The following is a 26,796-nucleotide window of genomic DNA, read 5'->3' as shown; positions in this document are numbered from 1 at the left end:
TTAAAAATGGCAGTAATATGCCGAACTCCGTCTTCTCCCCTCCACAATAATTAATAGTATTTACATACATTGTGACATCATAGTGTTCTGTATTCCATCAGCAGCAGTAGTGAATGATGTTGATGGGAAACATGACGTATAATGATGTCCTCATGACATGACACAGGTAATTACTACAAGAGAATATGGTGGAAAGAGAAGGGAGTTCAGTGCGTGGCTGCCATTCCATTAGCAGACATACACTGAGAATCACTTCAGTCTAGCTAGGTCTCTTACCATGCAGCTTAGACTATTCTAATGTGCCCAACACGGGGATGCATTTGAAAAGTGTCCAGTTGGTGCAAAATGCTAGATCGATGTTGGGAGTACATCTGCGCTATACCAAATTAATTGGCTTCTGATCTCTTTTAAGGCCCAATTCAAAGTGCTGACCTTTAGAGACCTACATAGTTAAGGACCTGTATACCTAAAAGCCGTTGAACTTGCCTGCTTATTTTGTTCTCCACATTCCACTACCAAGTGAAGTGGTGAGTACGTGGGACAGGGGCTTCTCAGTGGTGGCGCCTTAGCTGTTGAACTCTCTGATGTGGAAGATTCAGCTAGTTCCCTTTCTTGCGCCTCAAGATTCTAGCTGAAAACATGTTATTGACATGTGGTTTACTGAAGGCTGTCATTCTTGCCTTTCGGTATTTCTAGTTATTGTTTTATATTAATTGTTGTTCTATGATGATGGTTAGTGCGAGGATGCTATTTTAGGGTGGGAAGATGGGATGGAAATGTAGAAAAAATATTATATGAATGACATGCTGCTGAACTCTACCTGTGTGACACACACAATATTGGGGCAAAAGGGTCGTCTACATCCAGGGCCCTCTCAGATGCTCTTCTTCAACTGTATTTATTTCTTTGTCCCTTTTCTGCTCTTCCGTGGCTCAATTAGTGCCCTCCAATTCTTGCTCTAGGGATTCTTTCCTCTCTTCATCTGTTCTGACCAGTTCTCTTTCCAAATCATCTAAGTTCATAATAATTTTTGCTGCCCCCTCTGCACCTCCTAATCTTTTCATATTGTTCTGTTTTTCATCTAATCTACTTTTAAATCTGCTCTGCAATAAAACCTTAACCTATAGAGGATATTGGATAAGCATTGTTGTATAGGAGCTTCGGAATTAGCAAACCTATTGCAGTATCAGTGTCATCAGTCGGGTAATGGTGGATGGAGTCACAGGGATAATCAGCATCCCTGTGTATTTTTGGCTTATCTAGAGGGATATTGCTTTTATATCTCTTTCCATGATATACCTGATGCTATCTCTTAAATTCAATTAGTTAACCAAACCAGGCATTACTCTTGTTTACGGTACAGGCAAAACCAGATGTGGCTTGTTTCAGATTTCTCTCTTTAGACCTGGGACAACATCTGGGGAAATGCTTCTGTAATTACTCTCTAAGCTAGAAGTCATTACCTCAGTTGATCTATATGAGCTCACAAGATTAGACATTAAGGGGAAATTAGACCAGAGTTGACCACATCAAACAACAACTGAAAGGTTGAGCATCTGTACATGTTTCTCTCCCCTCTGACCACTGATTGCCTCATGATCCAGTCAGCACAGCAATTTCCAAACAATGTGAGACTAAGAACTCAACCATATAGCAGCCATTGAGACCAAGAGCCGTCACCTGTGGAAGGAACACAAAATACAGTTGGGGGGAAGAGAATGGGGGGGGGGACATAAATGAAATTCAAAGCTGTTATGATCTATTTAACCCAGTATTGAATCCTCTAACATCAGGATCACCAATCTCTTTGGGCAAGTGGGCACATTGGAATTTTGAGGAGAGTGTCACAAAATGGATGCAATGGGGGGCATAAAACTGCTGGTGGTGTAGCATAACACAAAATAGCTGCCACACCTGAAAGAACAGAAAAAGAGACAGGATCACAAAATGGTGTATGTGGTGTGTGTGTGTGTGAAAACATCTATATCAGCCACTGCTGCGCTCACTCACAGAAATAAGCTCTGTGCACTTCTCCTGAATTCAGAATGGAAGCGACAATGGTGTCCAATTCTGGCTTTCAACTGAATGGGGTTATGTTTAAGAGGGAGTGTTCAATGCAGGACATACTGGGACACTGGAAGGAATTCATTGTCATACTCTTCTGATTGTTTTTGTCAGTGCAAATGAAGCAACCCCCCCCCCATTCCCTCCACCAGTGTGCCAGTCTGGGGGTTATCCCAATCCTCCTGAGTCAATTTAAGGGGGCGCAGGGGTACACTAAGAGAGAGGAGGAAGGAAAGCCCCATTACACAAGCAGAAGTCTTTTGTGCAGGGCTTCCACCTATGAGACTCATTAGGTGAATCCCACCCGCTGCAAATAGTAACTGAGCAGGAAAAACAAACAGCGTTCTTTAAATTTACAGAGACTTTTGCAATTGTCATGTGCTGGTGACCCTCTTAGAGTCTCTCCAAGGTCTTAGGCGAAGCATTTTCCAGCCCTCCTACCTGAGATCCGTTAAGGGTGAAGACAGACGTACAGTACATAATTTTGGTAGCGAGCCTGATCTGGAAGTGCAATTACTGTACCTTGTCTTTTTAAAAGTCATAGCTATGGTGTTAATTTCAGATTTCTTGGCTGGCACATAGCCCAGATAAACTGGACACGTAAATAATCCTGACTCTATGATTCTATATGTCTCCACAGTGGGGATGCAGGAACGATTTGTAGCTGTACCAGTTTTCCAGAATCCGTTTTGGTCGGCCACTGGAGGGCAGTGAGATGACTGCAAGAAGTGATGCTTCATGCAGGCTTTTTTGTTGTTGTACAAAGTCTATTGCTGTTGGCAGCGGGAAGACAGTACTGTATAGATGCCAGAGTACCTTTTCTATCCTGTTTTCTAACATTCCAACATATCTCCTAAAATTCTGGCAAGACCGAGAACAGAAATTCGGAAGCAGCTGGGCAGGAGCAGGCCATATTCTTAATGGCTGAGGTCGGAAGAACTACAAATACATTGTATCTGAAGAAGTGTGCATGCACACAAAAGCTCATACCAATAACAAACATAGTTGGTCTGTACGGTGCTACTGGAAGGAATTCTTTTATTTTGTTTCGACTACGGCAGACCAACACGGCTACCTACCAGTATACAGACACACTGTTCCTGTGAACAGCTGTTATTTGTTCCTATGAGAGGAAAGCCCAGCACTGCACTTGGGGGCAATGGTTCAGTGCCACAGTGCCAGACTGCTGACGCAGGCAGAAATTCCACTGGAAGAGCAGCAGCAATTCCTATCCCGTCTGAAGGAAGTTTTGGGCTTGTAGAGTGAGGGGGTAGTTATGTTCCTGATGCCCCCTCCCAAATCAGGTGCTTGGTTTGGGAGAGAAAGCTGCAATGGAGAAGGCTGATTCTTTCTCACTGAGCACAGCTTCTGGTTTGAAAGGGGGGCTGTTTTCCTTGCTCCTCATAACCAGGAGGCCATGTTTGCTTGAGGGGAAATGGGGTTGGGGAGCAGCAGAGCCCACAATAGATGAAGGCTGGAGAAAGGAGGCAGGTAGTTTATGTTGGAGTTCATGGCACAGCAGCAACTAAGATATCATTATCATGCCCCGAGGTATTTGCTCGAGTGTGAACACTAAGCAGCCCACACTCCTACTTGCATTTTCATAACGTGAGCCTGGAATACACGGCTTGCGAATGGTGCTGATAAATGGGGGCGGGAAGCAGAAGAGAGCCATTTTAGGTATGCAGCCTGCCTAACCAGAATAAGTTTGGGAAATTATAGCTGCAGCAGGAAATGCAAAAGCCGATTTTTGCGTTGTTTACAAAAACAGCTTTGAAATGTCCCAGCCTAATTCTCACTGGGGTTTTTAATGCCCTTTTTATCCCATCTCGTTGCTGTAATCCCCAGCCGCAGTCTGTAAAATGTGATTCGATGGGTTAAAATTGAGGCGCGCTCCATCTAGTGGCTTGTTTTTAAAATGCTATCTCTCTAGTGCCCTTGTGAGCATAAGGGAGGGGGGCGGAGTGCAGGGGGGGGGGTCAGTCCAAAGCAGGGCGGGGGGGGGGGATCAGGCTGACGAACTACAAATACCAGAAGCTCTCAGGGCAGCGTCGGAAGGCCTCGGAAAGTAGGCCGGCCAACCCCGTTGGATTGCAGAAAATTTAATATTATTTAATTTGCTTTATTGCACGGTTACCCCTTGTAGATGAGAACAGCATTTTGCAGAATAATATCCCCGAATTTCTCTCCCCGCTTATTCATATTGTGCATCCCCCTCTACCCGCCCGCCCGCCCCGCTTGCTTCGCGTCAGCTCTGCTTGCCTTTTGCCGCAAAGGCTGCTGAGACCCGCATAAAGCTGCAGGCGGAGGGAAGGCGCGCAGCGGCCGCGGCCAGCATTTCAGAGCCATGGAAAAACTGCTGAAATCCGAACTGAAAACCACCGTGCTGAAGGCATTTGGGAGCTCGGGAGGAGGGTGCATAAGCCAAGGGCAGAGCTATGAAACCGACCACGGGCGAGTGTTCGTTAAAATCAACAACAAGCCTCAGGTTCACGGCAATATTGATAGAGCTCTCTAAATACTAATATATGGCTGCAGTTGGGGATGAGGGGAGACTGGGAGGGGGGCGTAACTTGGCAACAGACGGTGATTGGCTAGTTGAAAGCTCGTATGTTGGGCGAATTCTGGGGAGAGGTCTGCAGCACTGTATTCCAATCTGCGCCACAATCAAACTCGTTCGAAAAGAGTTTCCAACTCTTGACTGCACAGGGGGCGCGATAAGTTTTCTATAGCCGGATCATCGAGTGTAATCTTTAGAAGATATATAGCTATGCAGCGACTTTAACGGGCGTGTATGTCTGAATCTAATTGGGGCTGCCCCAAACTTCAAAGCACTTGCCCTAAAAGCCCCATGTTTTTTGCCTCTAGAAATTTGCAGCCAAAGCGAAATACAGTACTGTGTTGCAAACATTTAGATGTAATGTTGTAATCTGCATGCCTGTATGGTGGTGGATACCTGCCTCCTCCTTTAACCAGCCTCAGCTCTTTCCAAGCATTTTTTATGGTGCGAATTTTGACGTGGGAAATCAAGCAGAATAAACATACGTAGATTCGTTTGTCCAAAGTGGGAAACGCCTACTGTATTGTGCTGATTTCCCCGTAGGTGTGCAAATGAATGTGCAGATCTATTCAAAGAGAATGTTCAGGTCAACGTTATGCTGATCAGCCAAATGAATTCAAACTGCAGCAGATGTTATCTCACTTTGTACACAAGGCTTAATAATTCTCTCATTGGCCTACTTTCCCCATGTACATTTCTCTCTCTCTCTCTGTGTGTGTAGATATATATTTTCTTGGGGTAGGACAAGACACAAATCTAAATAACTGATGCACACACAGTCCTAATGCACAGCCAAATAAGTGTTCTCAGTAATGTTATTCTTTCTGACCAGGCTAGGACAATGTTTGAGGGTGAAATGGCAAGCTTAATAGCTATTCAGCAAACCAACACTCTGCGGGTTCCCCAGCCCATTAAAGTGATAGATCTTCCAGGAGGTGGAGCAGCATTTGCCATGGAGTACCTCAAAATGAAGAGTCTCGGCAAGTAAGACAGTGCCACACGGCTGTCCCCTTGTTAAAATATTGGCCACTTGGATTTATAGTTCTGCTCTGTTGTCTCTCAGTTCTGAAAAGTGTCTGTTTTAATGTCTTTAAATAACATGTCTCTGGAAGTGAATTTAAGGGAATTAACAAGCGCACATCTACATCGCATTATGGGATGCCTTCAGTGAAGTTATGCCAGCGGGGGACTTCTCTCTTCACTTGCTTCGGCAACATGTATGCTGTATCTTGACAATTATATGCATCTGTCAGAAGTCTGAGAATGTCCATACTATGTTATCTGTCTTATATGGAATGTTTTGGCTAGATTGGCCTCCTGAGGTTTACTGGGCCAACTGCTAGCATTCAGACTTCACAGGACTTTAAAAAAAAATCTATAAAATGTTAAAGTTTGATCTTGTTATTTGGTCTTGACTGAAGTGTGGATACAGCTATCCAAAGGCCAGCGATGCACAAGTCATAGCTACGTAAGGCTTTTCTCACTCAGAAGTTTGCAGCCCTTCCACTTTGGCAGTTCAGCTCAAAATTAAAAGTAGATGTAGCACCTAAAACAAAATTAATGCCATTCCCATAAGGTTTTGGCTTTGAGTTACCTCAAGAGTGCCATGCAAAGACACTCCAGGTTCTGTTGTTTAGAGATAGTGATGCTTTAGCTGAGATTCCCGCATTGCAGGGGATTGGACTAGAATGACTCTTAGGGTTCCTTCCAACTCTTTGATTCTATACGTTGGTGTGAAATGTTTGGTTTGTATATAAAATCAAGCTGGTTTTGAAATTTCCTGATACATAATATTGGGATATGTTTCTTTGTTCTTCTAGATATTCTGCAAAACTTGGAGAGCAAGTAGCAGATCTTCACCTTTACAACCAAAAACTTGGAGAAAAAATAAAGAAAGAAGAAAACACAGTTGGTAAAGTATAGTTTCTATGCACCAACATAACTTTGTAATAGTATCATTACAAAAGAATTGCAGAAACAGACCTGAAAGAGAAGTTGCTGAATTGCAACTGAAAACTATGGAGGGACCTGGTCTTAATAGAGATATTGGATTCCTGTCTCATTACATATGCTAATCATCTGCATACTATCCCTTGCTTTTTCCTGTAGGTCTAATTGCAGTCTTTAACAGTCGTCCACAGGTTTACCATACCCATTGAGTCAATCACCCATCTACTACTACCCTCCTGAGGAAAACCCCACCCCACCCTCCCACTATATTATAAGGGTCTGGTGACTTCTGTTTCAGTGTATCTGAAGAAGTGTGCATGCACATGGAAGCTTATACCCAGAACAAACTTAGTTGGTCTCTAAGGTGCTACTGGACAATGTTTTATTTTTATATATATATTTTGACTGCATCAGACCAACACGGCTACCTACCTGAGTTTGTAATAGTAGTTCCTACTTTGGTTGGTGACATCCCAAGAAAGTTGGTTGTTGCACTTAAGTGCTTCTTACATTAGCAGGACTTGCACACAGCTGTTGGTTTTTTTCTGGATGAAAATTGAGGTGTTTGTTAGGAGCAATTTGAACAGCATGCAGCTAGGGATAGTGGTACAAATAATTTGCTGCTTAGTTCGAGTTTAAGGTTTTATCACGTACTACAACGTCAAAAACACTTTTGCAGATATAATGATGATACAAAAAGTAGCCACTTTCTGCATCAAGAGGGATTGGCTGCTTATACATTTTGCACCCTTGCTTTGATTAGTTTTGTTGTTGTTGAACAGGGAAAGGTGCAGGCCAGACAGAATCTCATCATGTGGATAAGTTTGGATTCCACATTGTCACCTGCTGTGGCTATATAGCTCAGGTAAGCTCCTCCTTTTATTTATTAAAAAGAGAGAGAAGTTGGAAGGGACCCTTAAAGACATCTAGACCAGGCGTCAGCAAACTTTTTCAGCAGGGGACTGTCCCACTGTCCCTCAGAACTTGTGGGAGGCCAGACTATATATTTTTTTTTTGGGGGGGGGGGAGAACAAATTCCTATAACCCACAAGTAACCCAGAGATGCATTTTAAATAAAAGCACATCTTCTACTTATGTAAAAACACCAGGAAGGCCCCACAAATAACCCAGAGATGCATTTTAAATGAAAGGGCACATTCTACTCATGTAAAAACATGCTGACTCCTGGACCATCTGTGGGCTGGATTTCGAAGGCGATTGGGCTGGATCCAGCCCCCAGTCCTTAGTTTGCCTGCCCATGATCTAGACTAGACCAACCCCCTGGCATATTTTTGCTTTGTAGGTGAATGAATGGCAAAGTGACTGGCCCACTTTCTTCATACGTCACCGTCTCCAAGCCCAAATGGATTTGATTGAGAGAGATTACGGAGACAGAGAAGCAAGGGAATTGTGGTCTCGGTTAAAGGTAGGTGAGAGATGCTAGACTGCCACAATATGAGAAAGAGAAAGTGAGAGAGAAGGCACTGAGGCTAAGCTGGAACCATGCTTGCATCTCCAACTTGCCACCTCACTCTGACAGAATTTTACTATAGATGTGAGGTTTCCTTCCTATCCAGCCTGCTTTCTCAAGCAAGTGCCCAGTCTATACATTTGCACTTTAGTTTGTCTGCTGCTCCCCATCAAGGATGGTATTATTTAGTTCCATTTGTGGGATCAGGAACTTTTGGAGCTTGACTAGCATGCCAGTGGGGTTTTGTTTATTTAAATCTTGGACCATCTTTCAAGTAGATACAAGCCAGGGCTGAGCCAAGTTTCCCAGAAGGATGGGCCTAAACTTTGCTGGACTTAAAACCCACGGTCTCCATTGGGTTCCTCTACCTCAAACCCCTGTTCCCTGCCGTTTTCATAATTTAGAATTGCATTCACACATGACTGTATTAACTTTTATTGTATTTGTGTAGCCCTGTTTCCAAATTTGTTGTAATAGAAGAATGAGTGGAGGGGCTGGTTTATTTTTTTATTTTTAAAGTTTTTTTATTCAAAATTAAAACAAGACATATTATCCAAAAGCATACCATCCTTGTTTTTCCCCAATTTTCCCTCCCTCCCCCCACCCTCCCACCCCCCCCGACTTCCCTCAGTTCCAGTCTTTGGTTTCTCTGAGACTGCTGTTTTCTGCATGTTACAAAGTTGTATAGATCCTCAAACTATTTAGCTGATTATTACCAATAAAAAGTTTGTGAATGTTTATTCAAAACCTGCCAAGGAGTCCTGTTCACTTTATTGTGTCTTCAAATACTTTATAAAGGGTTCCCATTCATCTTTAAAGTCAGTTATCCTTGTCCCGTAGTTTATATGTCAGTTTTGCCAGTTCTGCATAGTCCGTCAATTTTTCTTGCCATGTCTCTTTAGTTGGGGCCTGGTTTATTTAAATGTATTTCTTCTCTACCATAATGGGCCTAATTGCAGGCGGAGATGAAACAGCGTACAAGGGGGAGGTTCAAAAAGTATCTACATGGTGCTTAGAGAATAACTTGCACCTAAATATTAGTAAGACAAAGGGGATGGTGTTGGACTTCCAGAGGAAGAGAGGGGAACCAGCCCCGTTGTATATCGGTGGGGGGCTGTATGGAGAGAGTCTCCTCCTTTAAATTCCTGGGAGTTTACCTTAGTGAGGACCTCACTTGGAAAATCAACATAACTCAGATGGTCAGGAAGGCCCAACAGAGACTCCATTTCCTCAGGGTCTTGCCAAAGAATAATGTTGAACAACAATTGATGAACTCTTTTTACTGGTCCACAATAGAAAGTGTCCTTTCATATTGTATTACAGTGTGGTCTGCTGGCCTGACAGCCACGGACAGAAAGTCTCTACAGAGGGTGGTGAAAACAGCACATGATATCATGCGCTGTCCCTTGAGTCCGCTAGGTAAAATCGCAAGGGATCGTTGCCTTAGGAGAGAGAGAGGACGACCCACACCCCGGCCATCACCTCTTTAATCTTCTACCCTCAGGCAGGAAATATAGAAGTATAATCAGCCGTACCAACAGGCTAAAAAATAGCTTCTATCCGTGGGCTGTTAGGCTGTTGAACGGAAAATAACATAATGAAATTGACTTGCAAGGTAGTGTGTTGTTTGATAAGAGATTGGGGGGGGGGGAGGGAGGCTCGTTTCATTGTACACAGGTTGTACAATGACAATAAAAGTATAATTAATTAATTAATTAATTATTGCTCATTCCATTAGGGAGGCTAACAAATACGCATTAATATTTGCTCCCCATTTTCACTAGTGGTGAGAATTCCACGGATTTTCCATTACAAGGTTTTATTTTCTTTCACTGAGCAAGCATAAAGACCTTATGGTGTCTTTGCAATATTTGTTGTATATTTGTATATAAAATAAATATTACAAAGACACCATAAGGTCTTTATGCTTGCTCAATGAAAGCAGAGCATGTTGGAGGCAAATAGGCACTCCTACAGGATGCAGGAAAACTGATGATCCAGTAGTGGATTCTCAAGAGGGATTTCTTGGCCCACTGCAGGCTCCCTCTCAGCTGCTTCTAATTCAGCTAAAAGCAGAGCTGTTGACCTTCCCATTCTAAATTCTTACGCCACATTTTTCTGCCACTGCCCCTAGCTCTGATCAGTGTCACATTCCAAAGTCAGGTGATAGATTCCCAATTCATCAAGAAAAATATCCCGGTCATTACCCATTACAGTGGTACCTCAGGTTACATACGCTTCAGGTTACATACTCTTCAGGTTACAGACTCCGCTAACCCAGAAATAGTGCTTCAGGTTAAGAACTTTGCTTCAGGATGAGAACAGAAATTGTGCTCTGGCGCCGTGGCAGCAGCAGGAGGCCCCATTAGCTAAAGTGGTGCTTCAGGTTATTTTTTTTTTTTATAATAATCTTTTATTAAATTTTACAAACAGGCATAAGACGACACCTCACAACAAAAAAGAAAAAACAACAAAAACAATAGATACTACCACACACAAACACAAAACAGCAAAATACAACAAAGAAAATAAACATTTTAAAAAACAATTTTTGTCTCCTTGTATTCTTTACATTAACTTGTTTCTCCGACTTCCCCAGACCTTCCTTCTCTGTATTCCAATGGTTAAGAACAGTTTCAGGTTAAGTATGTACCTCCAGAACGAATTAAGTACTTAACCCAAGGTACCACTGTAGTCCATCAGGCAAAATCATAGTGATAGGTTAAATCATGTTATTCAAAACAGCAAAACTCATAGTATATATAAAAAATGTAAAAATTATGCTAAAAGCAAATAAAAAGATACAACATTCAGGACTTCATATACATTCTGATTTATATGTTTTGAGGCCTTATATTTGTCTTATTAAGCAATGTTCTACTTCTTTTCTTTAGACAGTTTTAAAGGTTTTTTTGTTTATGCTTTTTTACAGCCAAAGATTCCGGAGATGTTTTGTGACCTGGAGATAATTCCTGCCCTCCTACATGGGGACCTGTGGGCAGGAAATGTAGCTGAAGATGACTCAGGTCCAATTCTTTTTGACCCTGCTTGTTTCTACGGTCATTCAGAATTTGAACTTGCAATTTCTATGATGTTTGGTGGCTTTAGCAGTTCTTTCTTCTCTGCTTATCACAGCAAAATCCCCAAAGCTCCAGGCTTTGAAAAGCGCAACAAACTTTACCAGCTATTTAACTATATTAACCACTGGAACCATTTTGGGACAGGATACCGGGGGCCCACTCTTAATGTTATGCGAAAGCTTTTAAAGTAACCCTCAAACATGGTCATCCTGAGTAAGTGATCTCCTGTTTGATGTGAGAACAACATCTGCTACAATGTTTTAAAGAGGATGGGAAGTCACCTGAAAGTTACAAAAGGCAAGAGCTAAGGTGACATTTGTACACATTTAATTCCTCACAAAATGCTTGCAGTGGTTTTGTATTTTTTGCATTCTCTTAATTGTCAACCAGCATATTAATGACCACTTTGATAAGGTAGGAAAACTGTGTGCTGTTTGTTGTTCCATGGAGTGAACTCTGTAGCAAAGTGTACAAGCAGGATAAATGAGAGTTCCAGAATAGTAGATTTCAAAAACAGCATTTGCAGAAATGCAGTGGAGAAGATCCAGTCTCTGTGCCAGTGGATGTGATGTTATTCTCCTTCCTCTCCTTCCTCCTGCATTCTTTACTCTGCTCAGGAGGGTCCCACAACTTTATTTTGTGGGGATACAGGAGCAGAAGGGTGGGGGAGGGGAGAATGATGGAGTCATTCCATTTGCACAAATGGAAGACTGTTGGGCAAGTGGGATGTCACAACTGGATATCAACAAAGACTGCAGACCTGAGAGCCCATGTAAACATGTACACCAGCTTGTGTGGATGTAATGACTCCCTTGCTCAGACATAAATAACAACATTAATAATAATAATAATAATAATAATAATAATAATAATAATAATAATAATTATTTATACCCCGCCCATCTGACAGGGCCTCCCCAGCCACTCTGGGTGGCTTCCAACGGGATATTAAAAACACAATAAAACATCAAACATTAAAAACTTCCCTAAGCAGGGCTGCCTTCAGATGTCTTCTAAAAGTCAGATAGTTGTTTAATTCCTTGACATCTGGTGAGAGAGTGTTCTACAGGGTGGGCGCCACTACCAAGAAGGCCCTCGGTACATTCGTGATTAAAATAGACAACAAAACAAATAATTAAACAGAAAACAGTTAAAGCAATAACTGTTTAAAACTTTAATTCAAGGGAATCCTCGCCTAAACAGGTATGTTTTCAGGAGCCAGCAGATTGCCAACACTGCAGCTGTAGTCCTAGTACTATAACACTAATTTCTTCTTTCTTTTTAAAAACCAGTTTAATGCGGATAAGGCTGCAGGTTGACAACAGTGATGGGGAACCCACTGTGGCCTTCCAGAGGGTGCTGAACTACAACTTCCATCATCCTTGATCACTAGCTGTGCTGGCTGGGTCTAATGGGAACTGGAATCCAGTACAGTGGTACCTCGCAAGACGAATGCCTCGCAAGACGAAAAATTCGCAAGACAAAAGAGTTTTTTGAGTTGCTTCGCAAGACGAATTTCCCTATGGGCTTGCTTTGCAAGATGAAAACGTCTTGTGCCTTTTTCTTAAAATTCACAAGACGAAAAAACTTGCAGAACGAATTCATTTCGTCTTGCGAGGCACCACTGTATCACCAAACACAGTGGGAGTTACTGCTGAATTAAAAAATGGGATTGCATTACACGGATAAACTCATAAATGTTAAAAGGATTGGGTCAATAAATTGCATTCCTTACGTACAACTGCAAGTGACTGAAACATGTTAGAAGTATTTCAAAGCGTGCTTATTTTGTTTTAGTTTTAGGGTTGTCTGCCCTGGTTATTGTACATAATGAAATAATAAAGAAAGTAAGTGAGTACAGGCATACCTCAGCGATATTGCTGGTTCGGTTCCAGCCCACCACAATAAAGCGAATATTGCAATAAAGTGAGTCGCTTTTTTGTTTGTTTCCCTGTGAAAAGTTACCTTTTCACTATAGTGTAGTCTATTGACCCAGCCCCTCCCCCTTGGCTGCATGGGTGGGAGGGGAGAAACCCAGCTCCAGTCCTAGCCGCTCCATTATCGTGGCCAGAAGAGGGTTGATGGCTGCAGGGGGCTTGCTTCCTAATTTTTTAAAAGATTAATACTGTATCTGTGACATGCAATAAAATGAGGTATGCATGTACTGAAATAAACATTAGGTATCATTGTTTGGCATGCTTTACCCGTGATGTGCATTTTCATAGCGCAGGACATGTAGCATGTAGAATTTTAAAGTAATTTTTTTTTCAATTTTGTGATAGTGTGAGAATCATCATTCTGGGTTAAATGGAATGTTTGAGCAATCCTCATTTATGATAGGAAAGTGGAAATTAAAGCTGTCAAGTGATCGAAGGCTTGGCAAGCTCACTTTTTAAGTATACAGAATTTGAATGAAAATTGCTGTGCTACACTTACTATGTATGTAATATGCAATCCAAATAAAATGTTGTCATTGCACACAGAATTTGTAACTATAATTGCCATCAGCAAATAAGTGAGAGTGGGTTCAACATAGTTGTGAGACTGGAAAAATAATTATCACCATTGACAATTGCAGATTGCAACCAAACCATCCTTTCTCTAGCCATGAAGCTCACTTTATGGGTGATCTCAAGCCAATCAACATATCTATATCTCAGGGTTGTTCTGTAGATGAAAAGTGGTGTGGGAAGAGAATGATGCATATTGTCCTGAGTTTCTTGGAGGATAAGCAGGATAAAAAACATGGAAACAATAGTCTCAAATCTGTTTACAGATAAGCATAGGGACCTGCAGGACATCTGATGGCAGTATGGTTTACATTAGTTAAGCGCTGTAAAGATCTGACAGGAGCTACAATTGACTACCACAAAATGTGATTCTTAGCATTGGTAATGATGCAAACGACCCGGTTCCTTAGAGAACCATAGATATTTTTGGCCAGATAAGGCATGATTTTATTAGTTTTGGAAAAAAGGACATAACAGACACACAGCAATGCAGGGATTTTTATTACTGAAACAGTCAACACCTGTCCAAACACTGATTTCTTTTTCCCGTCTGCTAACCTCAAGAAACTGGACTTTCACCGGGAATTGTGATTTCGATGGATTAGAAGTCTGAGGTCATTTTCAGATCTGTGGTACATGATTATGACTGGCAGTATTTTTTTTATTGTTTTCCTTTTTCACCGTTGTTTTTGCTGCAAAAGTTATGCGATCAACAACAACAATAAATGACAATGTCGTTCTACTGCGGGGTCTTCGTTTCCCGCACCTCAACAGTGCTTCCAATCCGGCACATTTATATCCTGCACATCTGTTTTAAAAACTCCCAGGGCGGCTCATGCACCTTTTATGCTTTTTACAGACTCTTATTATTGTTGTTATTATTTCGCGGTTTATAACCAGCGCTATAGCATCCAAGGAAACGCCTCCTGCACAGCCCAGGGCAAGCAGCTCTTCTTTGCCTTGGCGTTTAAAGCAAGACTTTCCCGCGATGTAGCTCCACCAGAAAAAAACACACACCTACATCCCGTCCCTGCCACAGAAAGAAAAAACGCACACAACCGGGCGCTTTCCTCCTTCCCAGCCAATCCCATTTCCCCTTCCTCGCCCGCTCTCCCTCTGCTGCCGGGCTCCTCCCCTTTTCGCAGCCCAGGCGCGGACGTCCACCGAGCCCTTCTGTCCCGCGCGAGGAGCCGTACCTGCAGAGGCCTCTTCTGAGCGCAGGCGCCAACGACGAAAGGTAAATCTTGCAAGCGGCGAGCTGTTGTGGGAGAGGCGCTGAGCTTGGCTCGGGGCTTTCCGTGGTTCGCAGGAGCCTGGGCGAGGCGAGGGTAGGGCCAGGGCCTTCAGGGCGAGATGGCGAGCCGCCTTGGGAAACGGGAAGAGGCTCTCTCGCGATAAGGTCGCCCGGGGGGTGTCTTGGACCCAGGCCCCGGGGAAGGAGGGCGGTGCGCGGCTCGGCTGCAAATGTTAAAAACCCGCCCTCAGCCTCAGCCTTGCACCTCAATTAAGGCGGCAAAAGGCGGAATTCTCATGCTTTTGAGTTCGTCCGAAGTGCTTTCCCCTGCCTCAGCCCTGAAAAACGAATGCACAGTATTAACTCTCTTTCAGTATGGCAACAAAAGCCCTGGTAATAGGTCGGGGGTTAAAGGGAAGGATTCCAGGTTCAGGGGTGTAGCTTCAATCGCTATACATTTTTATTTGCAAAGGAACAGTGCATTCCCGAGCAATCCTCATGGCATGCATACAGCTATACTGCATCAAGGCCTGATTTATATTTTAAAAGCTGAACTAACCTTCTTTCCATCCCTGTCAAGATAGAAACGTATCCTCTGGAAGCGGTTAGGATTTGGAAGAGATGGGAGAACGGGCTCTTGTTAAATTGCGAGTGGAACAAGAGATGTATATAGCAAGGGAAGGAAATCCCTTTTATACACTGTCCCCTTATTTTTCTATGGGGAAAGAACGGACACAGGCCAACACAGATTTAAGCCCACTGAAAATAATTGAGCTTAAGTGCAGTTCTCTTATGTGCCAATTGGATTGCCTCCATCATGCAAGGCAAATTTGCAGCGTAGTTGTACACAAGTCTACTTGGAAGAAATCCCCATTGAATTCAATGGGTCTTGCTTTCAGGAAGCTCAGTATAGGGTTGTAACATTAATTGTGGGATTTAACTGTAATGGTAAATGCTGGTTTGCTGTGCCTTTGCCTAGAGAAGAATTTTTCACGAGCTGAAGATGGTTTTAAATGAGATGAACGGAGATGGGTCTGAGCAAGAGGATAGCAGATGCCTGGAGTCTGATGTCATCGCCAAGGGAAACATACTTGAGACCTTTTCAGAGAGTCAGGAAATACAGGAGTTGATTAATTCTCTCAGATCAATGCATGGAGACCTATCATTGAGAGAGACGGTGCTTGAGAAATTTAAAGGTATGAGCTCTTCCTTTTAGTATGTACAACTGATGATTGGGATGTTGTCACCAGATCCTACTAAGTGTAATGGTTAAGCATTTGAATTGTGAATTAAGACAACTCTTGTTCACCTTATCTATTAACTCTATAGGCCTACAATCCTCAACACACTTACTAAAGAGAAAGTTCCACTGGATACAATGGAACTTATTCTGAGTAAAAGATTGATCAATATTGCTTTGTAGGTGACTATAGGAAAGCAATAGCAATTTACAATATGCAAACAGTAATGCTTATTTGAAATTTTTCAAGTTTTGATAATATTCTCAAAATGTTAATCTCTTTATTGCTGAAATAAATTGCTGAAGTGGACTGGTTGCTCTCTAAAAATGCAATTGTTACCATTCTCTCTAAATAAAACCACAAAGGAAAGTTGGGATACAAGCTTTTGTGATTACAGACATGGTTGCAATAAAACATTTTGACTGGTCTCGTGGTCTGTTATAGAATATGGCAGATGATTGTCTCCTATAACTCTCCAACAGTTGCATTTGGTAGTTCAACATTACTGAATAATAGAACATTTAAAATGACTTACTGACCTGCTTCACATGTCACACTGAGCCAAATCATGGCATAGTGCAAATGTGCAAACACTTGGAGAAGAGATCCCAGCCACTTCTCTCCCACCCAGTTTTGTTGCTGTGCTGACCTATGCCATGGTTTGACCAGTGGTTTAGCTCTCACCATAGGTTTTATCCAAGAATGAATGCGGGTTCAGATGGCTTAGCTCAACATTGCGTAGTAGCAAAGTGGTTGGGTTCCCTTGTCCAGGAGATTACACACTCCTGTGTTCGCATTAAACCATGGTGTGACATGCAAACTAGTCCATTGTGGAAATGCAATAAAAAACAGTGAAGCAATAATAACATTAGAGCAAAGCGGCTAAATGAGGTTGTTAAATTTATAGAAAAAATGAATATCCTCTAGCACAGTAGTGGGGAACTTCCATCCTGTGGGCCTAATTAGTTATCTGATTTTGGCTTGTGGGCCATATTCGCAAACCACATCCACCTGGTAGTTACTCAGTGTCAAATGATGTCAGGTGCTGTGATCTGTTAAATCCAATTCAAGCACTTAGTTATAGGTAAGCCTCTGCTGCCACCTTGTACTCTCAAGGAGCAAGTACATAATAGCTCTAGTATTGGAGATAAGCCTGTTCCTGTAGCCTGAGTTTAGTGTTGCCTGATGTCAGGTGATTGTCAGGTGGATGGATTCCTCCCCCCCCCCCAAGTGTCTCAGAAGTGGCACCTTGGAGAGTGGGCCACTTCTGGATCCAGTCCTATGACTCAGTCTAGTTCCTCACCCCTGCTATACCAATAACACCTTTAGAATGTTCAAAAGAGCATTTCACCAATATTATTATTTATTCATAGATCAAGAACAGGATACAGTCAGAAAATGAGTGTATCTTTTTAGGCATTTTGGTGTAAGCTGCAGTTTTGATTATTAGGGTTTTTCAAATACAGTGGTACCTTGGGTTACATACGCTTCAGGTTACAGACTCCGCTAACCCAGAAATATTACCTTTGGTTAAGAACTTTGCTTCAGGATGAGAACAGAAATCGTGCTCCAATGGCGCGGCGGCAGCTGGAGGCCCCATTAGCTAAAGTGGTGTCTCAGGTTAAGAACAGTTTCAGGTTAAGAACGGACCTCCGGAACGAATTAAGTACTTAACCCGAGGTACCACTGTACAGTATTTAGTTGGCCTTGGACTGCCACCTAGTGATGATTTAGTGTAGCATCATTGAAGTGTATGTATTATGAATGAATGAACTCCTTTACAGGAAAAAATTTCTATTTACCCAGGCATTTGGTGGCTGAAGGAAGGCCATGGCAACTTTGAAATTAGTAACTGTGAGGGTATATAATTTCTAGATGGCTTTTAAATTGTTTTGAAATGTTTTCAATATCTTGTTATTTTATTTTAAATAGTGCAGTGGTACCATGGTTTAAGAACAGCCCAGTTTAAGAATGATTTGGATTACAAACTCCGCAAAACCGGAAATAGTGTCTTGGTTTGAGAACTTTACCTTGGTCTAAGAATGGAATCCGAACAGTGGAAGGGCATTGGCCGCGGGAGGCCTCATTAGGGAAAGTGCGCCTCAGTTTAAGAACGGTTTTGGTTTAAGAACGAACTTCCGGAATGGATTAAGTTCATAAACCGAGGTACCACTGTATTGTTTTAACTTTTTGATGTTTACCAAACTGGGCTCCTTAGAAATGAGGGCAGGGATAGAAATGCAATAAATAATAATAAATGTTGACAAAAACTAATTTTGTCTAATATAAAGATGGAACATATATGGAGAAAATAGAAACTGCCATATAGTGAGTCAGACTATTGATCCATCTAGCTTAATATTGTCTGCACTGACAAGCAATAGCTTTCCATGGTTTCAGAGAGAGAGTCTCTCTCAGCCCTACCTGGAGATGCAGGGGATTGAACTTGGGACCTTCTGCATTCCCTGAGCCAAAGGCGAATGATAAGAATGGTAGGCTTTGCCAACTGAGTGTGAAATAAGAGAGCAGAAGTAATAATAATAATAATAATAATAATAATATTTATACCCTGCCCATCTGGCTGGGTTTCCCCAGCCACTCTGGGCGGCTTCCAGCAAAATATTAAAATACAGTAGTCCATCAAACATTAAAAGCTTCCCTAAATAGGGCTGCCTTCAGATGTCTTTTAAAATTTGGTAGTTGTTCTTTTCGACATCTGGTGGGAGGGTGTTCCACAGGGCGGGTGCCACTACCGAGAAGGCCCTCCCTGGTATAGACTGATAGACTGCTTGAAGTATAGACTAATGAGCCAATGAGAGGAGCATTTGCTCTGGGGACATAGCACTGGCTAATTATGAGAGTGACTCCAGATCCCTGTTGGAACAAAATTATTTCTTGGTAGTTGGGAAGCTTAGGAAGGGGAATAAGGGGTGGAATGGTCTAGTATGCTCTGTCCTACCAGTTCCCCTGGTAAGAGACTTTTTAGGGATTCAAAAGAGGACATAAATCATTTGATTTAATAATATATTTCCACTTGCCTTTTAAAAAAGCAAATGGTACTCCTTTGCTTCTCAGGATAACGATTGACATGTCATTTTTTAAAGATACAGTAGTTTCAGGCTAGGAATGTTAATGCTGTTTCCTTTTAAAACAACATTCTCAGATTGATTCCAGATTTTCCACTGGATATGCTTTTATCTTTCAGTTATATTGAACAATTATCAGGAACAGCCTCACCTTTTGGATCCACATTTAGGTAAGTTTTGTTGTGCTGTTTTGGAAGATGTTGATAGAATCTTAGAATACTGGTCAGCATGGACAACAGGTGAAGAAGCTTTGATTTGTTTAAGTATGGGGAGGGGCAGATTCTCTTTGGTGAGAGAGTGTTGGATTTCACCACACTTCCCCCAGCAGCTTTATCATATTTAATCTAGCAGGCTTCCCTGAAAAGTGAGAAGCAGACTGGGGGTAGTTTTGTGTTATTTCCCAACTCACAGGTTTCTGTCCTGGAAAAGGAGAGTTCATCTTGGGGGAGCTTCTGTAAAGATGCATATCTCCTGGGCAATTGAAAGCAGCCTACAGTTCTCTGGGGTGACCTCCTTATTTCTCAGGACATGCACCTGCAAAGTAAGAAATAGTGCATTACTCTCTTCTAGGCCTTTTCTGTCTTGCATTTCTTACCTTGCAGGTGCCTCTCCTGGGTTATACAATAGTTAGTCAAAATGGTTTGAGAGTGTGAGGTGCTGCAGTTGTTCTTATCTTGCTGACACATGAACTTTGAAATGAAGGAACTGCTGTCAGGTAAGACATATAGTAATAGTAAAATAAACTATATTACTACATTGCTAATATATACTTAGCATATAGTACTATACTAAGAATTTAGTATATTTAAACTGAAATGAGACAACAGAATATAGCAAGAGCATATTTGCCTTTAATGGGAGCTATAGTAATCTCTTGCTGTCCTCTGGCCTTATAAAACCTAACCATTACATTTTGTAGAATCGTTCTTCCATATTTTATTAGACCGAAGGATATCTTAAATGTATTTATCTTGATTTAAAGGAGGCTGTATTATGATAACGTTGCAAAAGGGAGACAAAGTTCCAGTGAATGATTCAGCAGTATGAGCCAATGACTGCAGATCAAGTCTCTGGCAAGTCTAGTGCCTTAGTCCCCTTGAAATAGATGAGCCAGGACTAAGGGGGGGGGGACCCTTGGCAGCTCCCCAATTATAATGTGTATGTCGCTCATTTTCTCACAAATATGTTCCTGAAGTAGTCTTCTGACATTGCTTTTTTCAGACATGTGTAAAAATAATGAAACAAATTAGCAGACTAATGTATTTTCTACCATTTTGCCTGTGTTTCCTCTAGAGTCGATGTTGAATTCACTGCTGCTTATTATCCAGGATGAAGCGTCTCCCTGTTCTTTAATTCATCTGACCTTTCAATTTCTTTACATCATTTCAAAGGTAACATGTTAGAAATGGGATTCTCCACCCCAGGGGATATGTTTCAGTAAGCTCTAGAAATATTTGGTGTTTAATCTGGATTTGTTAATAATTTGGGTTCCACTTTCACAGTTTATTATCGGGAAGTCAGTACTTCATGTTTTCTGAACAAATGTTGGTAATAAGAATATTGCTTACAAGCTTGTTGCTTGTAATACTACATACACATAAATGACTCTAATTATGGGTTATTCCCCAGTTTTTTGCCTTGTGTATTACTCTGTGAAATACAGAAAGACGAGCTTGTGACTGTTGGCACAGGGAAGTGCAAACAGGAAAAGAAAGGAAATGAGACAATGAACAATGGCATGGACATTGGTTGCCATAGTCCTAAAATGGTTCCCTATTCTTTTATGAAAGCAGTTGCTATAAATTCTCAGCACAGCATGACTGATTTGTTAATATCAAATAGTCATACTATCTTTGTTCTGCTGTAATGGCAGAATGCTAACCACTAATTGTTCTGATTTCCCCCCCTCCCCTTGATCTATGTGCCTGACAAAACAAAAAGTAGCGTGAGATTACAGATAATTTTATGTTTTGTTGATCATATATTTATACATTCTCAAGGGTTCTGGGTTTCCAAAAGTCTAGGTTGGGGCCCCACTGGGATTTCCGATGGAGAGAAACTAAATGGCAAGTCCTTGATTGCTACAATCCTTTTTACCTTTTAGAAAACAAAGTGGTACAGAGAAGGTGTTGGTTGGAGTTAGGGAGGGAAGAGGTGGTAACAGGATGACTGTGAAATAGTTTTGGGGAGTATGTAGGAGCTTGGTAGGTACCGTAATACCTAATGAAACTGATTTCTTTAATGATTGTGAGCTACTGCCATCAATCAGAAATAAGCCAGAATGTTTTGCAATCCAGTTTCTGGAGTCCCAGCAAAGAGAAACATGCAGAGTTACTTGTCTTGTACAAGTGCTGCAACCATCACAGGCTGGTATTTTTAAGAACATGGCTTCGTGGTGGAAAAACAAACGGAGGAAAATGTGGATATTGATTGCTGTTGAGTACTTTTCCTGCTACCCTTGTTAAAGTGATACTTAGGTATTATACTTTACCAAGCTCAAATTAAAGTCACATAGCTTACTTAAGTGGCTAAAGAGATCCCAGTATCTACCAGCTACTGATTGAGGGGCACATAAATGGCAGGCATGAGAGACAGAATAACTAGAAACAGAACATGCGTCTAAAAATTTATTATTATTATTATTATTATTATTATTATTATTATTATTATTATTATTAATAGAGCGGCTATACTAGAAGCTGAATGGCTGTGATCCAGACAGCATACCATGTGTTGTCTACACATCTCATCACACCCTCTCAGTTTCCACAAGTGCTCATAAATCACTCTTTATATGCCTCTGAGTATACAAAAAACGTTTTGGGATTTGATGTAAGATCTCTTTTTACAGGGAATGTCGCTAGTGTGGGTTTCTATTTTCCATAATGGTTTGCTGCCAAGTCTCATTGCCACAGATGCTGTTCCTCTGCACTCTTCCTGCATCTGTGGGGCCTGATGGCATCAATTATGGGGGTGGATTTTGCCAGGGGACGGGGGACAGACCATTTGCTATCTCTTTTGTCTTCCTTGATGTTACCTTAGCATTCTCTTACTTTGTTTTCATTGTTACAGAGGTGGTAATCCTTTGATTTGCACCACTTCGGATGCAGGTGCCAGCTTACACAGACAACTAGTATATTAGGAAGAATTGTTACAGCCTAGCCTTCTCCATGATATGATAATTTTTTGTAGGAATGTTGATTCATGGAAGATTACCCTATTGTGTGAATCCCTATCCGCAGCCCGAAATGGTGTTGTCTAGACACAAGTTGACCACCTCAGCGAAAACTAGGCCTAGATACCATAAATTAAACGTGGTACCTCAGGGGGGTTTTTTTTGGGGGGGGGAGGGGGGAATACTGCACAACCTCATTTTTATAGTACTATAACTGGAAATGAATTATTTACTTAAGAAACTCTTTTTTTTTTTGCTAGGTACGAGGGTATAAAACTTTCCTTCGCATGTTTCCTCATGAAGTAGTTGATGTACAACCTGTCTTGGATATGCTGGAATCTCAGAATCCTAAAGACCATGAGGTGAGTTCATGTCTGCCCCTGCTTGTGGTTGCTCACCAACCCCACCTCTAATTCTGCCTGCGTCTCTCCCAGCAACCCCCCTCTCCCCACCACCACAACTCATTAGACCAGGAACGGGGAAGCTTTTTCTCCCCACCTCATAGGCTAACTTTGAATTACATGAGGTAATTAGGATGTTACATGACTGACAAGCGGGTTGTCCCGCTCACCTGCCCAAATCCCCACATCAGAGGTTGAAAGGGGCAGTGTGAGAAGGGTTGCACAAGGCAGGCTTTTCAACTTCTTGTGATCCTTCTCATTTCCACTTTCCCCACTGACATCAGGCATGCAGAAGACTGCCATTTCACCCACTCCCACCCCTCACCAAAACCTCTGTATGTAAATGAAAGAGACTGATAGGGAAATGCTATTAAAATTTACAGTGCTTGTATCAAATGTTAATCCTACTCGGGAGAGAACAACTGAAAGTAATAAACCTGACTTAGATCCATGCATTTCAGTGGGTCTACTCTGAGTTGGACTAGCACATTGCCAGTTTCATGTGGAACATGTGCAAATATGATTGCATGTGTGCTGGATGGGGCCATAGCTTAGTAGTGGAGCTCATACATTGTATGCAGAAGCTCCTAGTTTCAGCTCCTAGCGTTTTCAGGTAAGGCTTGGAAGGAACCCCATCTGAAACCTTGGGCGAATTGCTGCCAGTCCATGTGGTTTACACTAAATGGAAGGAGGGGGGCAGTGGTCTGTTTTGCTAAAAGACAGCTTTGTATGTTCACAGGTGTGCTTTCACTCACACTGTTTTGAAACTGCTGTCATATCTGCATGCTTTATATACCCTTTTAGCAAGAGTTGTTGCTTACCTTGTATTCTAAGGAGGCAATTGCATTCTCACTTATTTTTTAAAGGTCCAGGGAACTGCACTTTGAAAATTTCAAGCTGTTATCTTGATAAAAAGATATGGGAATGAGCAAACTACTTCTGGAGCGTTCAATCTATGAGCTTTTTCAAAATAATGAAATTCCTATCTTATGTTTGCACATGTCTTCAGGAGCCATGATTTGTTTGGCAGGGTTCATGAAGTTGGGGCTTAGGCTTGTGTGTGAATAAAGTATTCTAGCTGAACCATGTTCCATTTAAATTTGTGTAACTGTCCTTCCATAGTCAATTAAAACTTAATCTTGGAGGTCCTATTTCATTCCTACATCTTTCCTATTTTTTGTAATAGTGGCCTAACATTTTGCATATGGAGATGGTTTTCACAAGGGTGTGCTGCAAACTTTCTGGGGGCACAAACTATTTTTAAAAACGACTTTTATGATAATAATTTTTTTCTGTGTTTCGTTAGACCTGGGAGACACGCTACATGCTCTTGTTGTGGTTGTCTGTAACATGCCTGATCCCGTTCGATTTGGCACGGCTGGATGGAAACATCTCTTCCCAAGAAGGATGCCCTCGAGTGCCAACAATGGATCGCATTCTCAAAGTGGCAAAAGCAAGTATTTCTGGATCTGTTCAGCAATCTGTAGAAAGCAGAATGTCTTTTGTAATATTAATAAGCCTTTACAGTTGTTCGGGGTTGTTCTGGGGTACTAGCTTTAGTCTTGGACTTGGGTGTGGGAAACCTCATTTAAAGGTTTATATTTGCCATGATGTTGTATGTTGTTTGGCAAGTCACTGTTTCTTAATTTGAGGATCTCATCTGTCAAATGGTAAAACAATAACTTGTATTATTATTTATTTATTACATTTCTACAGTGCCCTTCAACTGAGGATCACAGGGCAGTTTAGAATATAAAAACACAAAAATACATAACATATCATTTACAAATAAATTAAACAGTGCAGGAGCTAGGATACAACCTTGCTTAACTTCCTTTGTAGCTGGTACGGATCCTGTGAGCTGCCCATTTGTAGAGCAGTGCACCTTCAGCACAGTGCTTTTATATAGATGTTTAATCAAGAACAATAATCTTTTATCTGTACTGGAAGAGTTTAAACTTATCAGAACATAACATATAAAAATATATTTTAGACAAAACAAGATACTTTCCAAAAATACCCCAATATAAAAATACAGTATAAATTCCTCATAATGTTGTTTATATTAAGATAATGTGTAGTTGGAATCTTACTCATCTGTAAACTTGAATTCTTGTGAATATATTATATTTATTGTGAATTTATTATATTTATTAAATATACCAATATTTAATTTTCACTTTGAATAAGATGAAACTGAGGGTGTTTGCAAAAGGGCTTCCAACAGCCCTATACTGCACTTTGAAGTCCCAACCATTTGCACTTCAGTTAACTCTCTGTATGAAGTCCATACTTTTATATCCCTTCTGTAGTTTGTCCCCGTTCTGACTTGCATAGATACTTAGGTGAAGTGTTTGCATACAAACATTGTGCACATTTGGTTTTAATGTTGCAAACTCCTCTAACTCAATTTTGTTTTTGTTTTTAGTCCTATTTGATTGTAAGTGACAAAGCTCGAGATGCAGCTGCAGTTTTGGTCTCAAAGTAAGTCCCTTAAGCTGATATTGACAGAAAATGTACTGTCTCATTACTGTTGGTGTATGTACAAGAATATCCTCACTGCCTAATGGGAGGACTCCTGTTCAGGGTTCTAGCTAGCCATGCTCTCACCCCACGACACATAAGCTGTAATAAACTCCAGCAGTTCAGTTGAAGCTAGTTTCCCACCAAACTTTCCATTTCTATTTTTCAATGGATACTCAACGCTCATTGGTTCCTTGAAACCACTGAGCTGTTCACACTGGGCCATGTGTGTGTGTGTGTGTGTGTGTGTGTGTGTGTCTCCTTTTTGGGTTATTTTGAAAAACGTTTTGTTCAGCTGAGCATCACTTGAACCTGCTAATACTTTTCTCTTGTTTCTTATGGCTGGAACCAAAACAAGGACACTATCAGCACTCAGCCACCTAAATTTGCAGTTTGTGGGGAACAAAATGACACATCTAAACTGAAGCCTCTTAGCATCCTGGGTCATTGAGAATTGCCTTCTTCTTTTCCCTGTCTGGAATAAATGGAGAGTTGCAATATTTCTGCCATAGGTGCTGACTTTAAGGAACCAATCTCTTTTTCACAGTATAATCTTATGAAGTGATGCAACAATTTATAAGTGAAATGAGGGTTTCCTTATGTTAATGGTGTGCAAGCATATCCAGATATCTTCCACCACTTTTAAATACTGCCCGAAACATTTGTACAAAACCTTCCATTGAATTCAGCGATGAGATCCCCTCCCTCCTCCTGCCCAGCACCGATTTGTCAAATGGACTTGTGAAATCCATGGTAAAAATTAAAAAGTTATCCTTCTGGCAATGTCTGGCGCCTATCACACTTTTTTAATGCTGGTTTTATGGTGGCAAAATTGTTTGTAAGTTAAGAATTAACAATATTATAATTGGCTCTATTGTAAGAATGTGGTTATGGAATATCGCCTGTAGCAAAAGGCTTTTCAGGCGGCACAGAAAATGCATTGTATTATGAAACTGGCCTCAGAGCATTGGAATAAAGTACCGTATTTTTTGCACCATAACACTCACTTTTTTCCTCCTAGAAAGCAAGGGAAAATGTCTGTGCGTGTTATGGAGCGAATGCCTACGGATGGCGGGGGGATCTGCTGCAGTCATGAGCAGAGGATCCATGGTTCCCCTTCCTTCCCTCCTCCGTGGCTCGCTTTGAAACAGCAAAGCGGGAGAAGAGCCGCTGAGTGGGGAGAAGAGAGGGACAGAGAGCCTGCTTCTTTAAAGGAGCAAAGCTGGAGAGGAGAGGAGCCGCTTACACGAGTGTAAGCGGTTCCTGTCCGGTTGGTTCCTTTAAAGCAAGCAGGCTCTCTGTCCCTCTTTCCTCCCCACTCAGCTCGGTACATAGCAGCAAAGTTTTTCAGCTCGCTAAGCCAGGGATGAGCGGGGAGGAGGAAGAAAAGCAGAGCCTGCTTACTTTAAAGGAACAAAGTGGGAGAGGAGAGGAGCCTTCTCCCCTTATACCCCTCTTCTTCATTATTAGCAGCATCCTTCTCCACCCACCCCATGCGTGC

General features: G+C 41.6%; 2 protein-coding genes and 1 long non-coding RNA gene across 7 annotated transcripts in view; 2 read left to right on the top strand and 1 right to left on the bottom strand.

Moving 5' to 3' along the window:
* The first annotated feature begins 4,153 nt into the window (after nt 1–4,153).
* Nucleotides 4,154–11,328, top strand: FN3K (fructosamine 3 kinase). 2 transcript variants are annotated; one of them, XM_083428432.1, is made up of 6 exons: nt 4,154–4,552; nt 5,457–5,608; nt 6,445–6,536; nt 7,357–7,439; nt 7,878–8,000; nt 10,978–11,328. In XM_083428432.1, the coding sequence occupies exons 1-6, from the start codon at nt 4,412–4,414 to the stop codon at nt 11,314–11,316; spliced, it is 930 nt and encodes a 309-aa protein (XP_083284558.1). In that variant the 5' UTR covers nt 4,154–4,411; the 3' UTR covers nt 11,317–11,328. The 2 variants fall into 2 exon arrangements, with proteins under 2 accessions (XP_083284558.1, XP_083284559.1); XM_083428433.1 differs by having other exon boundaries at nt 4,370–4,518.
* Nucleotides 11,329–12,403: 1,075 nt separating this feature from the next.
* LOC310671982 lies at nt 12,404–13,604 on the bottom strand. Its single transcript, XR_014508328.1, has 2 exons — nt 12,764–13,604; nt 12,404–12,565 (listed from the first exon to the last, which is right to left on the bottom strand). It is a non-coding gene; the product is annotated as an uncharacterized lncRNA (long non-coding RNA).
* Nucleotides 13,605–14,759: 1,155 nt separating this feature from the next.
* The window catches only part of TBCD (tubulin folding cofactor D), a 128,325-nt gene continuing 116,288 nt past the window's right edge, over nt 14,760–26,796 (top strand). The window contains exons 1-7 of one of the 4 annotated variants that reach the window (XM_083428384.1): nt 14,760–14,872; nt 15,849–16,065; nt 19,316–19,366; nt 20,490–20,587; nt 22,632–22,733; nt 24,079–24,225; nt 25,201–25,256. In XM_083428384.1, the coding sequence (XP_083284510.1) occupies nt 15,873–16,065; nt 19,316–19,366; nt 20,490–20,587; nt 22,632–22,733; nt 24,079–24,225; nt 25,201–25,256 (647 nt within the window). In that variant the 5' untranslated portion in view covers nt 14,760–14,872; nt 15,849–15,872. Of the gene's footprint in view, nt 14,964–15,848; nt 16,066–19,315; nt 19,367–20,489; nt 20,588–22,631; nt 22,734–24,078; nt 24,226–25,200; nt 25,257–26,796 lie in introns of all 4 variants that reach the window. The other 3 variants (XM_083428386.1, XM_083428385.1, XM_083428387.1) reach the window with 3 other exon arrangements.

Source organism: Podarcis tiliguerta, assembly GCF_965153285.1.
Source record: "Podarcis tiliguerta genome assembly, chromosome: 2".
NCBI lineage: Eukaryota > Metazoa > Chordata > Lepidosauria > Squamata > Lacertidae > Podarcis > Podarcis tiliguerta.
Note: the sequence above shows the minus strand (reverse complement) of the source record. Positions and strands in the feature narration are given on the sequence as shown.